Here is a 17,260-nt window from a genome sequence, read left to right as displayed (position 1 = left end):
AAATGTAAATTTTAGTTATTTAAATACTAAAATTATTTCAAAATTGTACTGTTTTTGTACTTTGAATCAAATAAATGCAGGCTTGATGAGCAGAAGAGAATTATTTTAAGAAAAAACAATAAAAATCTTCCTGTTAAAAAACTATTTGACCGGTAGTGTACGTAATGAAATGGGTCAAATTTATGCACTCAAAAAATCACGCCTTACTATATTATTGCATGTTTCATTATTGATTTTTTTTTAAATAATCATATAATAAAAATGCATATATTAAAATTATTTTATTAATTATTATTAAAATCAGCATGATTAAAAATATGACTAGCTGCGGAGCTAAAATGTGTACATAATACATAAATACATAAATCTTAAATTTAAGTCTAAAAATTTTAAATGTATTTATAGTTAGTATAGTGAATGTATTTTTTAAGTATTCTGGTGTATAATTGATTTTGAAATGGTTCTGATATTGTAGTTTTTTTCTGTTTTATTTTAATGTCTCTTTGTGTGTGTGTGTGTGTGTGTGTGTGTGTGTGTGTGTGTGTGTGTGTGTGTGTGTGTGTTTATGAATCAATGCAATAATTATTAGGACATTTCTCCATGACTGTGAATAGATTTTCTTTTTGTGATAAATGTATATAATTCCTAACTCAGAGTTTATAGTACAGTTTTGTATGTAAAAATAAATGAAAATCTCTCCGATCTCACTGTCACTGATCTAATGCTGCTTCGGTCCTCAGACTTGAACTCACATTTGTGTGGGTTTTTATACAGTGTCTCTAAATTCTGTACTGATTTCAGTTTATTTCTCAATAAAAACATCTCTGTGTTTCTCTGTAATTATAGGTGAGGAAATTAGCCTGTGAATGAATGTTTAAAACATGACAACTGTTATTAACCATGCACATATTGCTAGATTAAATTAAAATAACATTTCATTCTGTCATTTTCCTGGTCTGATAACATTTTTTTATTAAATAAATTATTCCTTTTGCTCAAATTTGATTTTTTTTTTTTTTGTTTGTTTGTTTTTTGACTGAAAAAAAATCCTGAAAAAAATATACTCGGCTGTTTTAAATGTTAATAATTATAATAATAATAATAAAATGTTTGAACGGCAACATCAGCATATAAGAATGATTTCTGAAGGATCATGTGACACTGAAGACTGGAGTAAATGCTGAAAATTTGGCTTTGATCAGAGGAATAAATTATATTTTAAAAATATATTAAAATAAAAAGCAATTTTTTTAAATGGTAAAAATATTTCACAATATTACTGATTTTGTTGTATTTTGGATCACTTAAATGAAGATTTTTTTTTCGACGGTATCCATGCAATAATTAATTATGATAATATGTAAAAAAAAAAAAACAATTGCAAGCAGCATAAATCACAAATCATTTAACGTGTGTGTATATAATATTAAATTATGAATAGTAACTATTTTACACTACAACACTCGTTTAAACCCCGCCCACTCGACACCAAAGCGGAAGTACTCTTTCGGAGTGTGAGGGGTTGATGACTGCTGTGGCGTCACGTCCGCGCGAGAGTGATACGCAGAAGAGTGTAGGCGCAGTGAGTGCGAGCGGAGAGGATGGAGGCCGCAGAGCAGCAGCGGAGCTCGAGTGACGGCGCGCCCGCCAGAGGAGCGGGCTTCCCGGGCAGCGGAGGTGGTGCAGGCTCGAGTGGAGGCGCGGAAGGCGAGCGGGACAGAGCCACTTTCGAGTGCAACATCTGCCTGGACACCGCCCGAGACGCGGTCATCAGCCTCTGCGGACATCTGTTCTGGTACAACCAATCGATAATCGATCGCCACCAGTATCATAACAGTATGAGTGAGTGCAGATCTTCGCAGGCTGAGCATTAAAAACACACACAGCATGACAGTGACAAAATTACTGACAGTTTGACACAGGCGAGACCCTTTGCCACAGTAACCGAGGCTGGTTTCACCTGTTATTTGTTATTAACTGACGTAAAACTGCAGCAACACAAGCACAACAATTCAGAGAAAAACAGTTGATTGGCATGTTGACAGGGAAGAATCTGTATCTCATTTGACAACGTTTAATATACCACGGTGAGCTTTATGATATCATAGTTACTTCGGTTATGTTTCTAAGAAATAAGACTTTTACATCCAAGTAATAAAATGCAGTAAACGCTGATAATACCGTAATATACTTGGGTTTATGATAATGGTATAGTACCATGGTATTACTGAACTGTGGTACTTCCGTTATTGTTACTGTAGTACAACTGGTGAACATGGACTCTGAATGAACAATAAATCTCTATGTTTTTACAGTAGTAACATTGTGTTACATTTCAGCTGTTAACCATAGTGAATTTTAGTTTGGACAGTTTGAGAGTGACAATAGTAGTGTTTAATCGCGCTGTTTCAGAACAGTTTATTAAGTTTTTGCTAATAATATTTAAAAACATTTGCATATGTCTTATATATTGTGTCATATTAGATACATCAGGTTTTCGTGGCTAACATGGTATGATATAGAAAGAATATAGAGGCCCAAACTAAGCAAAAATGTGATTTGATTTGATGCTGATATATATATATATATATAACACCAAAACGTAGGACGTTTTGATAGCTTGTAATGTACACTACTTAAAAAGATTTTTAATGTTTTTAAAGTTTCTTTTGCTCACCAAGCCTGCATTTATTTGATCTAAAGTTAATATTTCAAATTACTGCTTTCTATTTGAATGTATTTTAAAAAGTAATTTATTTCTGATTTCAAAGCTGAATTGTTATCATTACTCTAGTCACATGCTCCTTCAGAAATCATTCTAAAATTTTGATTTGCCTTTTAAGAAACATTTATTATTATTTTGTTAAAAAAAGATAATTTTTTTAAGGTGTCTTTGACTAATAGAAAGTTCAGAAGAACATTTATCTGAAAAATAAATCTTTTGTAACATTATAAGTCTTTATTATCACTTTTGATCAATGTTTCATTTCTATAATTTCTTTCTAAAAACAAAAAAAAAAGAAAGATAATTGCTGATTTTTGGATCTTTCTATTCATCAAAGAATCCTGGAAAAATGTACTCAGCTGTTTTAAATTGAATAATAATAATATGTTTCCTGAACAGCAAATCAGCATATAAGAATGAAGACTGGAGTAATGATGCTGAAAATTTGGTTTTAATCACAGCAATAAATTACATTTTAAAATATATTCAAACAGTAAGCAGTTATTTTAAATGCTAAAAATTTTTCACAATATTACTGCTTTATTTTGGAAGAGACTTCTTTAAAAAAAAACATTTAAAATCTTTTGACTGGTAGTGTAAATCGGTGAGATCTTTATAACAGACTACATACATAAAATGCATATGCGTTTTTCTCTAAAGCTGCAATAATATGTCTTAGTAATGTATGCTTCGTTTTATGATCAAACATAAAATGCAATGCAATACAATGCTGATTAAGATATAAATGAATGAACATCCCTCAAAAGCCTGATGATTATATTAGTCATATTTAATACTAATATTTTTTAACATGATTTTTAAAAGAAATGATTGTTTAATGAAGTAAGTCCAGTGTTTATCTTCCAATATTACAAACAAAATAAGTAATTATTGTGTTTACTTTATAAGATTTTTTCACAGCATAATGTATAATGATACTAAGAGACCTTTAACTTGCTAAAAGTAGAAGACAGAACACAACGCATGTAGCAGTTTGTGTGCAACAGGTTTTCAGCAAAGTTTTGATTATAATGATCAATAATGTCAAATAAACATAGTTCTATTGTGATATTTCTTGTGTTTGTGTTCTCCTGTCAGGCAGTGACAGCAGTGACCTTTATCAGCAGTTTTTCAGGTTTACACCTTATAGAAATACTAGGACGACAGATAGAAATCAGAACAAACTGCTCAACACAAATGTGAAACTCACTGTATGTGCATCTGAATTACGCAAATGAGTTAATTTGATTAAAGCTGGTTGTTTTCTGTTGGATTGTTACAGCATGTGTGACGAGTTGAGAGTGTGTTATGTGTAGTATCGGAGTGTGAGATCTCATTTAGTGCTGTTAGTGTGAGATTAAGGGGTTAAGGAGAGATTAGACTCTGTTGGAGGATTGAGGGCATAATGGAGGAGTAAGAATAGATGCACACGTAATACTTACCCTCTCTGTGTGTTTGTGCGATCACGAGTCTTCATTCATGTCATACGTGTGTTTGTTTTGTGCTGTGTTTGTGATTGTGTGCATGACAAATGTCTGGTAGTTATTCAGTATTTAGACAACAAACTCAGGATCAACCTGCGTGACTGCTTCCTGTCTTATGTTATATACAGTTAATTATGTTTTATACAATTAAATAGGCTAACATGACATGTAAACCTAATATTAAAGTTTTTAACTTTTACTCTGAGGTATTGAGTGAATCTCAGTTAAACATGGTTTATTTAATCTCAAACTCAACATAAATACAATGCGAAATAGCATAAAATGATTTATTTACTGTAAAATTGTTTGAATGATTGTCTTAGTAAGATTTTATTTGAATGCTTTAGTTTTGTAACTCTGTAACAAAACTTTTATGCAATTCAATGTTTTTCTGCAAAAATGTGGGATGTGAAAAAATTATGACGTAAACCTACACTCTCAGTCAAAAGTTTTAAAAAAAGGTTTCAAATATTTTTCAAGAAGTATCTTCTGCTCACCAAGCCTGCGTTTATTTGATCCGAAGTACAGCAAAAACAATAACGTTGAAATATTTTTACTATTTAAAATAACTTTTTTCTATTTGAGTATATTTAAAAGCTAAAATTTCAGCATCATAAGTTAGAAATTAATACTTTTATTTAGCAGGGATGCTTTAAATTGATCAAACGTGATTATAACAATATTTATAATGTTACAAAACGTTTTTATTTCAAATAATGGTGCTCCTATGAACTTTCTATTCATCTAAGAAACCTGAAAAAAAATCTACTCAGCTGTTTCCAACATAATAATAATTTAATTTCCAAAGGATGGTGTGACTGGAGTAATGATGCTAAAAATTCAGCTTTGAAATCACAGGAATAAATCACATTTCACAATATATTTAAATAAAAAGCTTATTTTAAATGGTAAAAATATTTCAAAATGTTACCGTTTTTGCTGTATTTGAATCAAATAAATGCAGGCTTGGTGAGCAGAAGAGACTTATTTAAAAAACATTTAACTTTTGACTGGTTGTGTACGTTTCTGAAACTACATGAAATGTTTTTTTCAACCTGAAAATGATTTTGGTGAAATAATTTTCATGCTAATTACAAACATGTATTCCATAAATTAGCAACTACAATCAGTTTTTTTATTACTGTAATAATATATCAATATTTCTTGTCATTACAGCAATAAGAATTGTATTTAATTTATTTATTATTTAATTTCTATCAGTGATCAGTGTCTTAAAATTATTTTAAAAAAAAATGCATAGATTTCTTAATGTATCTCAATCTGAAATATTTTTTTAGACATGTCCTCCACAAGATTCATGAGATTTGCCAAATTTTATATTCACAACTTTCTGAATCTTTTAATTTTAATATCGAAAAAATTCTGATAAATATGCAAAAATATATGATTTATGCTAATGAGATGGATGAATGTATTTACCTTCAATTATAATTTTTTTTGGAAACATAAATGTGGTGTTTATTTATTTTTTGATTTATTTTTATTTTTGTAATTTATCTAATTCTTACCTCTCTCTCTCTTTTTCCTGGTTCGTCTGCTCCTCGTGCAGCTGGCCATGTCTTCATCAGGTCAGTATCTGAGTATCTATTATCATGAATGACGTTATAAATTATTTTATGGCTAGTCATGCTGTGTGGTGGAATTACATGTTCACATGTCAAACGAGATATTAAAAAATTATAATGTACAGTAGAAAACTATAAAACTCTTAATACTTGTATAATCTGTCAAATGAATAAGGTATAAACAAATTAGCAAGGATGCTTTAAATTGATCAAAAGTGACAAAAACATTTATAATGTTCTAATAGATGTTTTATTTCAACCAAATCTGTTCCTTTCAATTTTTTATTCATCAAAGAATCCTGAAAAATAAAATCTATCATGATTTCCACAAAAATATGAAGCGGAAATGTTTGCAACATTGATCATAATCAGAAATGTTTCCTGAGCGGCAAATCAGAATATTAGAATTAGATGCTGAAATTTCAGCCCTGATCACAGGAATATTACAGTAGTAAACAGCTATTTTAAATTGCAATAATATTTCACAATATTAGAGCTTTTATTTATTTATTTATTTATTTTGTAAGTCGCTTTGGATAAATGTGTCTGCTAAATGTTAATGTAATTTACTATCAAAAAACATCATATTTGATGGTATCCCGTGTGTTTCAGTGGCTGGAGACGCGTCCCAGCAGACAGCAGTGTCCCGTGTGTAAAGCGGGAATCAGTCGAGATAAAGTCATTCCTCTGTATGGCCGCGGCAGCACCAGCCAGGAAGATCCCAGGTACAACATCCATCCATCCATCCATAGTGTTAAATCCTATTTTTTTTATGAATCATATTTAATTTGTCACACTGTAAATGGAAGGTCAGCGCGTTGCATTGTGGGTCTCTCACAATGTGTGTTGTTATTTTTGTCAGATGTACAGTAGGTCATCCAGGTATTCAAAAAATACTGAAAATTTGCATGCTGCAAAAATAACATCTGATGTAGAGTTTGTGTGTGGTTTGGGTCACATGTTCATGCTGGAGGCACAGTGAAACTACTGATGTTGGTTAATAAACAACCATCAAAGCCAAATATATATAAGTTAAACTGTGTGGCTGGGCACCATGGTTATTATAGTTAATTATTAATAGTTAAATATTTTTTAAGTTAAAATTTAAAACATTTTTGTAATAATTGAAATAAAGCTAAAAACAAACAATAATATTAAAAAAACTGAAAATATTCAGATAAAAGCTATTTAAAATGTTAATAAAAACTATAACAGTATATAACTAATACTATAATAACATGGGGCTGAATAATTGGGGCAAAATTTTGTGATTAAATCAATATCATTATTACTAAATAAAATATTAAAATAATAAATAAAAACAAAATAAATATAATTATTGTAGTATTTCATTGTAAAATAAAATACTAAATAGTTAAGAAAAAGTATTATTATTATTAATACTTAATAAAATATAAAAACAATACATAAATCTAAACTTAAAATAAATATATATACATAGAAATATATTAGGGCTGTGTAATAAATTGCATGCGATTTATTGCACAGCCCTAATATATATATATATATATATAATAATATGTGACCAGTAGTGTTAATTTCGTCACCTATTTTTAATTTAGTCTTAGTCTTGTGCCAAATGTCCTTGTTAGTTTTAGTCATATTTAGTCATTCACATATCTTTTTTTGTTAGTCAAGTTTTAGTCGACTAAAAGTCTCGTAATTTTAGTCTAGTTTTAGTCAAAAGAAAACTCAAGGTATCTTAGTCAAGTTTTAGTCGACTAAAAGTCTTTTAATTTTAGTCAAAAAAGAACTCAATATATTTTAGTCTAGGTTTAGTCAAACAATTGTAGTCTTTTTTTAAAATAACACATTATTACTGAGATTATTACTGATACACATTCAGTAAAAAAAAAAGTGTTTCACATATCTCAAACATTGGTTAAATGTCATAATTACCTGACAAAATACACTTGTTGAATGATTTTTGTTGAATGCAAATGTTAAACGTGTCTGGTTTTCAATTTCTGATTTAGGAGACACATTCACAAATGATTAACCCTTTCAGTGGTGAGTTTAAAATATTCTAGCGGACCCCTGAGAGTGAGTTTTTTTTAAGCGACCGTTATTTTAGAACGTTCGTCCTTATTGTTTCCATGGCGACGCATCAAGCTTGTCACGTGACACAACACAGACACAATAACACTGTATGACAGATAGATCGCTTTTATTTAGTTTTTCCTTTTTTATCCAGAATACTCACACACTTGCTTACCATGCCATGAACTATCTAATATTCCGATTCACAAATATGTGTGAATTAGTATGTTTCGTCGTTTAAAACCCTAATGATCTGGATCTTAATCTGTAATGTGAGATGGGCGCGGACTGTAAACCGGATTTACAGCACATACATTCATCCGTTTCTCCCGAAATACATGCAAGTAAGTGGCTGGTGAACTAGAAGAGGAATAGAGTGAACTTTTTAGTTACTAAGCCTATATGTATGTGATATGAATAAAACACATCGGCAAATTATATTTGAATAGATTGTTATTTGCTGCGTCCATAGACCTGTGTGTGTATTTTACAAACTCTAAATTTCTCCTTTTACTAGTACTTATGTGTATTTAAATGTCTGAAACCTTAAATAAGCGTTATGTGGTTAAAAACACTGCATAGTTGTGATTATATGACAAGTGCAGAGCTCGTCCGTCTCTGGCTCAGCGCCAGCCAGCGCGCCAAAGCGCAGTTTGAATATTTTAAAGCCGTAACAGCTGATGAAAAAGCAGAGACGATTGTAGACGAAAATGAAGAGAGATTTTATCTTAGTTTTTATTTTATGCAAAACATTTTCGTCTCGTCTTTTTTCGTCAACAATAATGCATGTTAATTTAGTCTTAGTCAGCGTTTTTGGACAGTGGTGCAGTCTTGTCATCGTCTCGTCTTAGTCATGAAAAAAAAGGTCGTTGACGAACATATTTCGTCTCGTCTCGTCTGACGAAATTAACACTAGTGACCAGTGTTGGGGTTAATGCATTACAAGTAACACGATTTACGTAATCAGATTACGTTTTTCAAATAACTAGTAAAGTAGCGCACTTTTGAATTTACAAGAAAATATCAGTTAGTTTTTCAACTAAGTGACGCTACACTGTAAAAAGTTTTCACCAGATTCAACTTAAAAACTTAAGTTCAGCAGCTGCCTTAAGTTTTAAGTTAAATCAGCTTAAAAATACAAGTTATTTTAACTTATTACAATAAAAATGAGTTGATATAACTTGTAAATTTAAATGACTTAAGTTGATTTAACTTAAAATCTTAAGGCAGCTGCTAAACTTAAGTTTTTAAGTTAAAACTGGTGAAAATTTTTTACAGTGTAGTTACTTTTTTCCCCATTTATTGATTGACAAGTCTCCTGTTGGGAAATCTGGAGTAAACATGATGTTACAGTAGTTCTAGATTAAATGTGAAATGTGCATTAATTCATCTCACTCACAAAACAGATTCAGTATTCCTCAAAATAAAATAAAAAACAGTGAAATGTAAACTCAGAATATTACGCAAACCTGCAATAAATAAATATGTTCAATAATACAAATATCCTTTATCTATTTAAGCCTGTTTTTTTTTTAACCAGTGTCTTTGCATCTGACCTTTGATGATCCAATTCAACCATACTAATAAGCAAAAATAAATTTACATAATCTAACATTTGTGCTTCATTTTTTTTATATAGCTAAAGAGGGATCTTCTTTGCATAAATGTACTTTTCTTTCAGCCTGAGGTGAATTCATTTCCCTTTTGGTGTGAAAGGGCTTTTAAGTTTGCCAAAATTGTATTTTTTTTGTATTACAAAATAAAGCAAGCACTGCCCACGTAATTATTTAATTTTTAGAGACGTAGGGCTGCACAATTATGACAAAAATCATAATTGTGGATTATTTGCTTGAAATTGTAATTGCGATTATTAATTACGATTTTCACAATTTAAACTGATTGATGTTTTAAATAGCTCAGACCATTTTTTGAAGCAACTGCACGCCTTAATTTTATATAAAAAAAAAATAAAATAAAAAATTGATGTGCCCACAATAACAATATGGATTCGCCTCTCACAACGTGACATGCTCCAAACACATCTCTTACGCGGCTTTTATCGTGGCTTTGAATGATTACATACATTGTGATCGTGATTCGAAAATTGATTAATTGTGCAGCCCTAGAGTAACGCAAAATTGTTATTCATTACTTTAAAAAGTAACTTTCCCCAACACTGAATGTGACCCTGGACCACAAAACCAGTTATAGGAGATTACAGCATCTTTCACTGATGTATGATTTCTTAGGATAGGACAATATTTGGCTGAAATATTTATACAAATATTAAATCTGAAACTTGAGGGTGCAAAAAAAAATCTGAATATTGAGGAAATCGTTGTCTAAATGTTCTTAGCAATGCATATCACTAATCAAAAATTATTATTTTTTTATTTGGTTACGGTAGGAAATTTACAAAAAAGAGAAATCATTTTAATCATTTTAACCCATTCAATGTATTTTTGGATATTGTTACAAATATACTCATGCTACTTAAGACTGGTTTTGTGGTCCAGGTCACATATATAAAAACTATAATAGTATATAACTAATACTATGCTGCACAATTAATATTACTCTATAAAAATATAAAAATTAGAAATAAAAACAAAATAATATTAAATTTTACAGTGAAATACTACAATAGTAATATCTGAGTAGTTAGTAAAATATTGTTACTTAAAAATATTTAAGTTAAACCAATAAATTTAAGTTTTGTAATATGTGACCCTGGACCACAAAACCAGTCTTAAGGTTAGATTTTACAAAACTGAGATGTATACATCATATGAAAGCTCAATAAATAAGCTTTCTATTGATGTATAGTTTGTTAGGATAGGACAATATTTGGCCGAGATACAACTATTTGAAAATCTGGAATCTAAGGGTGCAAAAAACATCAAAATGCTGAGAAAATCACCTTTAAAGTTGTCCAAATTAGGTTCTTAACAATGCATATTACTAATCAAAAATTACATTTTGATATATTTATAGTAGGAATTTTACAAAAAATCTTCATGGAACATGATCTTTACTTAATTTCCTAATGATTTTTGGCATAAAAGAAAAATCAATAATTTTGACCCATACAATGTATTTTTGGCTATTGCTACAAATATACCCCAGCGACTTAAGACTGGTTTTGTGGTCCAGGGTCACATATGACACTGTAAAATACAGTATAATTTCATAATAATAATTATTATTATTTTATTTTTTAACTACAACTGTAAAATTACAATTCTAATATTTATAGTTGTTGTAATCTCTTTATTTTCAAATGTTAAATCACTATAGAAAATAAAGAGATGACAACAACTATAAATATTAGAATTGTAATTTTACAGTTGTAGTTAAAAAATAAAATAATAATAATTATTATTATGAAATTATACTGTATTTTACAGTGTAATATTACAAAACTTAAATTTATTGGTTTTATTCTGATTCTGATATAGGTTTATTTTAATATTCTGAGAAATGTCTAATGTGTGTGTGTGTGTGTGTATGTGTGTTACAGGTTGAAAACACCACCACGACCTCAGGGTCAAAGGACAGAACCAGAAAGCAGAGGAGTGAGTGTCTGTCCTCATAGAAAACACTTCATCTGCTGCATCTTTATGCTGTTACTAAGAATGGTTCAATTGGTTCAATTTTGTGAACTAGAAATTTAAAAAAAGCCTGATGATCATATTTGATACTCACATTTAAACGTGATTTTTCTATGTGTGATGTGAAAAATTATTACGTTTTTGACATGACATAAAACCTTTGAACCTGAACATTTTTTCAGTAAAAAACAAAACAAGACACCGCTGCGTTATTATGCCGTGATTATGGATGTGTATGTGTCTCTGCAGCCGTTTCAGGGTTTCGGAGACACAGGGTTTCACATGTCTTTTGGAATCGGTGCTTTTCCGTTTGGCTTTTTCACCACAGTCTTTAACACCAACGACCCTTTTCACAGACGAGGTCAGTGCTGCCGTTTGTCTTTGTGAGACGCTCACTATCAATACTTCATGTCAGTTCTTCTGAATGCTCGTTTTTAAAGCCGTGACTTGATCTCATCAGATCCTCATTACGGAGGGGATCATCAGCCTGACGCCAACGCCAACAATGGCAACAACTGGCAGGACTCGCTCTTCCTCTTCCTGGCCATCATCTTCTTCTTCTGGATGCTGAGCGTGTGACGCCGTCTCGCTTTGGCCATCTGTGATTGAAGCAACAGTAACACATGCTTTCAGAAGATCAGGTGTCTGTGTCTCGTATACACACAAACACACACACACACGCACACATCAGTGTTGAGAGACAGTATTAATGAAGTTTAAACACTACAGGAGCTGAAGCAGCTCGCAAAACAGCGTATTTCACCTCAAAATCAGTACAAATCCAATGAGAAATCATTGTGCGTGATTGTTTTTGAAACTGAAACTTTTCTTGATGATTAAATTTAATGTCAAATACTCATTAGTTAATGAATTGTTTGATGCTGAAAATTCAGTGGAACTACTTTCTTTAATTATTTTCATCACAATTTAACTCATTTATTCCCTAAATTTTAATTTCTATAATAAGTTGAGATGTTTGAGTCTCTTTGATTACTGTAATAATATGTGTATCGATATTCTTGCTTTTACAATAATAATAATTGGGAGAAAGAAATATTTAACTATTTAAGTCATTCAAAAAAATATCACAATGCATAAAATGAAATTATATAAAAAATGTATTTTCTTTCTTGTGATTTTTGGGGTGAAATATTACTCGGATACATTTGCCACAGGTTTCATGAGATTCACCGTATTTAATTTTCGCAACTTTCTTTAGCTTTTCATTTTCATGCCAAAGAATTTCTGCAATGTGGATTTACGTAGGATTTATTTCAGTATTGGTGAAAACGTTTTGAGGCCTTCTGGGCGAATGGTCACCGCACTGAGGGACGTTTCACTTATTGAGATCCTTAAATCTGACAGATGAACTAAAATAGGATGAACCGAGTCAGTATCGTACTTAAGTAACAAAAGCGTGATTCTCATGAAGCCTTTTAGGAAATGTGCAGGTCATATTTCATTCCAAAATCAAAAGAAAAAAAATCTTTTTGTGCAGAACAACAAAACAATTATGCTTATTTTAGGACCTTTGTGATTTTTAAGCATAATTGCAATTAAGCACACAAATGCAAAACTTTGCATTGAGAAATGACAAATGTGGCATACAGAGATTTCAGAAAAAAATACAGAAATAGAATTTAAGATTAAAATGTTAATTGTCCTAAAAATATCACAATGCAAAAAAACAAAAAAAAAACAAACAGTTCCTATATATACACTACCAGTCAAAAGTTTTTGAACAGTAATATTTTTAATGCTTTTTAAAGAAGTATCTTCTGCTCACCAAGCCTGCATTTATTTGATCCAAAGTACAGCAAAAAGTTTGAAAAGTTTAGATTTTTTAAAGAACCGTTTTCTATTTCAATATGTTTTGCAATGTAATTTATTCTTGTGATTTCAAAGCTGAATTTTTGTATCATTACTTCACAAATCATTATAAAATTCTGGTTTGCTGTTTAAAAAAAATAATTTTAATATTGTTGAAAACAGCTAAGAAGAATTTGTTCAGGTTTTTAAACAAGTAAAAAATTCTAAAGAACAGCATTTATCAGAAATAGAAATCTTTTGTAACATTATAAATGTCTTTATCATCACTTTTGATCAATGTATGCTTTAAATTGATCAAAAGTGATGATAAAGACATTTATAATGTTACAAAAGATTTCCTTGCTAAATAAAACTATTGACTTCTTGAACAGCAAATCAGCATATTGGAATGATTTCGAAAGGATCACGTGACACGGAAGAGTAACGATGTTGAAAATGTAGCTTTGATCACATAAATGTAATAAATTACATTTTAAAAATATATTTGAATAGAAAACAGTAATTTTAAGTAGTACAAATATTTCACAGTATTACTCCCTTTGCTATATTTTGGATCAAATAAATGCAGGCTTGGTGAGAAGAAGAGACTTTAAAACATTAAAAATCTCACTGTTCAAAACCTTTTGACTGGTAGTGTGGATATCAGTGAAATATTAGCGGAAGATGCTTTTTTGAGATGCACCCTTTATTTTCAATGTTTTCTATGATATTTAATTTAAAGAAATGTCCCAAAGACACACGCTAGCCATAAGCTAATGGTGATCAGACGCTGACGTCAAGATGAGCTTCAGTCAGGTCTGTTCAGGAAGTGTTTCCACAAGTTTTATCTGCTGTGTGTTTGTTGTGTAAAGCAGGCACACACCGTATGTCACAACTGTTATTAATCACCTGATTCTAAGTTTGCACACGTGAAGATAGTGGGGGAAAATTCATTATGCATTTAGAAAAGATCATTAAAAAATTGAATTTAATTTTCATACACCCTTCAAAGTTCCCACAGGAGCAAGTGTTGGGAGCGTGAGCTGCTGGTGTGTATATATGGATATTGTACATGATGTTTTTAAGCGTCTCTCTGTCATTGGCTGTGATGTTTGATTGACAGCCGAGAGGTGATGGTTTGTAATCCCGTCAGTTTTAGCTGTTTGTCAGTGTAACGAACATCCTGTGAACAAGAACATTTCCTCTCTCTGCTAAGTGATTGGCCTGTTTGGACCTTCTCGTATAACGCCGCAGCGCGGGTCGTGTTGATTGACAGCCGCTGGGCATAAAGTGGACAGGGTTTATGCTCAGAATGCATTGATTCTGGATGATTTCGGGTGACTTTTAGTTGGATTTGCTCTTGTCTTTTTCCTTTTTGCATATTGCTGGTTAATTATGTTTGTAACAAGTCTTTTTGCCATAGGAAGTCTTTTGGTAGCTAAATTGCATATAATTATTGTGCATATGGGGCAGAAACTAAAGGGGGTGTGGCCTGTTCTCTGGCATTTGACAAATAAACATTTAATACAATTGGTGTGGTGTTTATTTATTTTTATTCACATTCACACACATACATACACTCCAAGTGAAAAGATTGGACACACTTCCCCATTCTCTTTGATGGGGAAGTGTGTCCAAACTTTTCACGGGTAGTGTACATGCATACATATATAAATACAAACATACATTCATACATACAAACATGCATGCATATATACACGCATGCATGTGCATACATATACGTAAATACGTATGCATGTTCATATTTATGTATGCGTATATGTATGTGTGTATATATACATAAATATAATAAATGCATACATACTTAAATATGAACATGCATGCATACATATACACATAAATACATGCATGAATACATACATGTATATATGCTTGCATGTATGCACATACATATACATAAGTGTATGTATGCTTTTATGTATATATGTACATACATGCATATATACACGCTTACATAAATACGAACACGCATGCATACACGCATATCCATTTATATATATATATGTATGTGTGTGTAAGTATTAATGCATGTATGCCTGTATGCATATATTTATGTAAATGACACCATGAAAAAGGAGCAATACATCAAAATTCTCAACATCAGGCAGTCTGCAGAGAAACTTGGCCTTGGACACCAGTGGACATTTCAGCACGACAACGACCCAAAACACACAGCAAAAGTGGTGAAGAAATGGTTAGCAGACAAAAACATTAACGTTTTGCAGTGGCCCAGACAGAGTCAGGGTGTAACCTGAAAGAGTTGGAGCTCATCCCTTAAGATGAATGGGCAAAAATACCAGTGGAGACATGCAAAAATCTGGTCAGCAATTATTGGAAGCGTTTGATTGCTGTAATAGCCAATAAAGGCTTTTCTATTGATTACTGAGAAGGGTATGAATAATTTTGGACATGCCACTTTTTGTTTAAATGTAAATCATACATGCACACATATAAATATATACACACACACACACACACACACACACAATATATATATATATATATATATTCATTTTGTATTTTTTATTTTAGTAAAATGTAGCACAGTTTTATGTAATTTACCAATACATGCCCTGATCTGTTGTACCGAAGCTAAATTCAGAATCATGTGATACACCTACCTTTATAAAGACTGTAAGTTATATTATAACTGCAGCCCTAAGCGATTATATACCGGTTTTAAAATTGGGTCACTTTAATAACCACTGAAACCGGTTCAGCTGGTTTGGAATTGATGGATGCATTCAGGACAAAACCACACTATATAATGCATTTTTAAGGCAGTTATTTTAGTAAAAACACACTGTCCTTGTTTCTAATTATAACCACAAACTAAAAAATAGTTTAGCACAGTTGTGTTTGATTTAATTGATGTCATTGGCATTTTAAAGGATTACTTAAAAAAAAAACAACAACATTTCCTTACAATATGCTCATCCCCTTTCTTTAATTGTAAAGAAATTAATTTTTTTTTTAGGAAAACATTTTTTCATTATATTGGACTTCTATGGTGCTTAACGGATTGAAGGTTAAAATGCAGTTTCAATGAACCTCCAATGAGCTCTACACGATCTCAGCCGAGGAATAAGGGTTTTATCTAGCAAAACAATCCGTCATTTTCTAAATAATGTACAACTTAAATACTTAACTTCAAATGCTCGTCTTGCTCAGCTCTGCTATGCGGTTCCAGACAGTTCGGGTATGTTGAAGAACTCTCATCTCATTTTCCCTCCAACTTCAAAATCATCCGATATTGCTGCAGAAGTACCGACCCAGTGTTTACAAAGTGAACGTGCAAAGAAGATCAAACACCTTTTACAAAAAAAAGGTAAAACAGCGATGCAGGATGATTTTGAAGTTGGAGGAGAAAATGAAATGGGAGTTTTTCGACATACCCTAACTGTACTGAACCAGAGTGCACATGCGCATTGCAAAACTAGACAAGACGAGCATTTGTGGTTTAAAAAATCTAAATAAAAAAAGTACAAATAATTTTTACTTGCCTTATTCCTTGGCTGGGATCGTGTAGAGCTCTTTGTAGGTGCATTGAAACTGCGTTTTTAACCTTCAACCCGTTAAGCACCATTTAAATCTATAATTAATTTTATAGCTAATTACTGAATTAAAGTACTTGAATGTATTCAAATAAAAGTACATTTGCATCTCCTGAGGGGAACCAAAGTCACAGGAGTTTTAGAGAAATGTTAAACTTCATTCAGTTTTTGATTTCCAGTTACTTTATTCCAGTCAGCTGCAACGGCAAGACCGTAGTTTGATATCCACAAGGGTTGCCAGGTTTTCACTGCAAAAGCCACATAATTGCTACTCAAAACTAGCCCAATTGCGTTTTAGAGGGGGTCTCTCTGTAAAATTCACATTGCAAGGGCTAACTATCTTATGACACATATCACACTGACATCCACCTTATCTTTAATGCAAAAGTAAGCCTAAGAGCGAGACTTC

At 31.4% G+C, this 17,260-nt stretch overlaps 1 protein-coding gene across 1 annotated transcript; it reads left to right on the top strand.

Annotated features, from left to right (window-relative positions):
• Window positions 1-1,533: 1,533 nt before the first annotated feature.
• rnf5 (ring finger protein 5) lies at window positions 1,534-14,806 on the top strand. Its single transcript, XM_073821665.1, has 6 exons — window positions 1,534-1,795; window positions 5,780-5,798; window positions 6,408-6,520; window positions 11,377-11,431; window positions 11,717-11,828; window positions 11,928-14,806. The coding sequence occupies exons 1-6, from the start codon at window positions 1,602-1,604 to the stop codon at window positions 12,044-12,046; spliced, it is 612 nt and encodes a 203-aa protein (XP_073677766.1). The 5' UTR covers window positions 1,534-1,601; the 3' UTR covers window positions 12,047-14,806.
• Window positions 14,807-17,260: the final 2,454 nt, after the last annotated feature.

This window comes from Garra rufa, chromosome 17, assembly GCF_049309525.1.
Source record: "Garra rufa chromosome 17, GarRuf1.0, whole genome shotgun sequence".
Lineage (NCBI taxonomy): Eukaryota > Metazoa > Chordata > Actinopteri > Cypriniformes > Cyprinidae > Garra > Garra rufa.
Note: the sequence above shows the minus strand (reverse complement) of the source record. Positions and strands in the feature narration are given on the sequence as shown.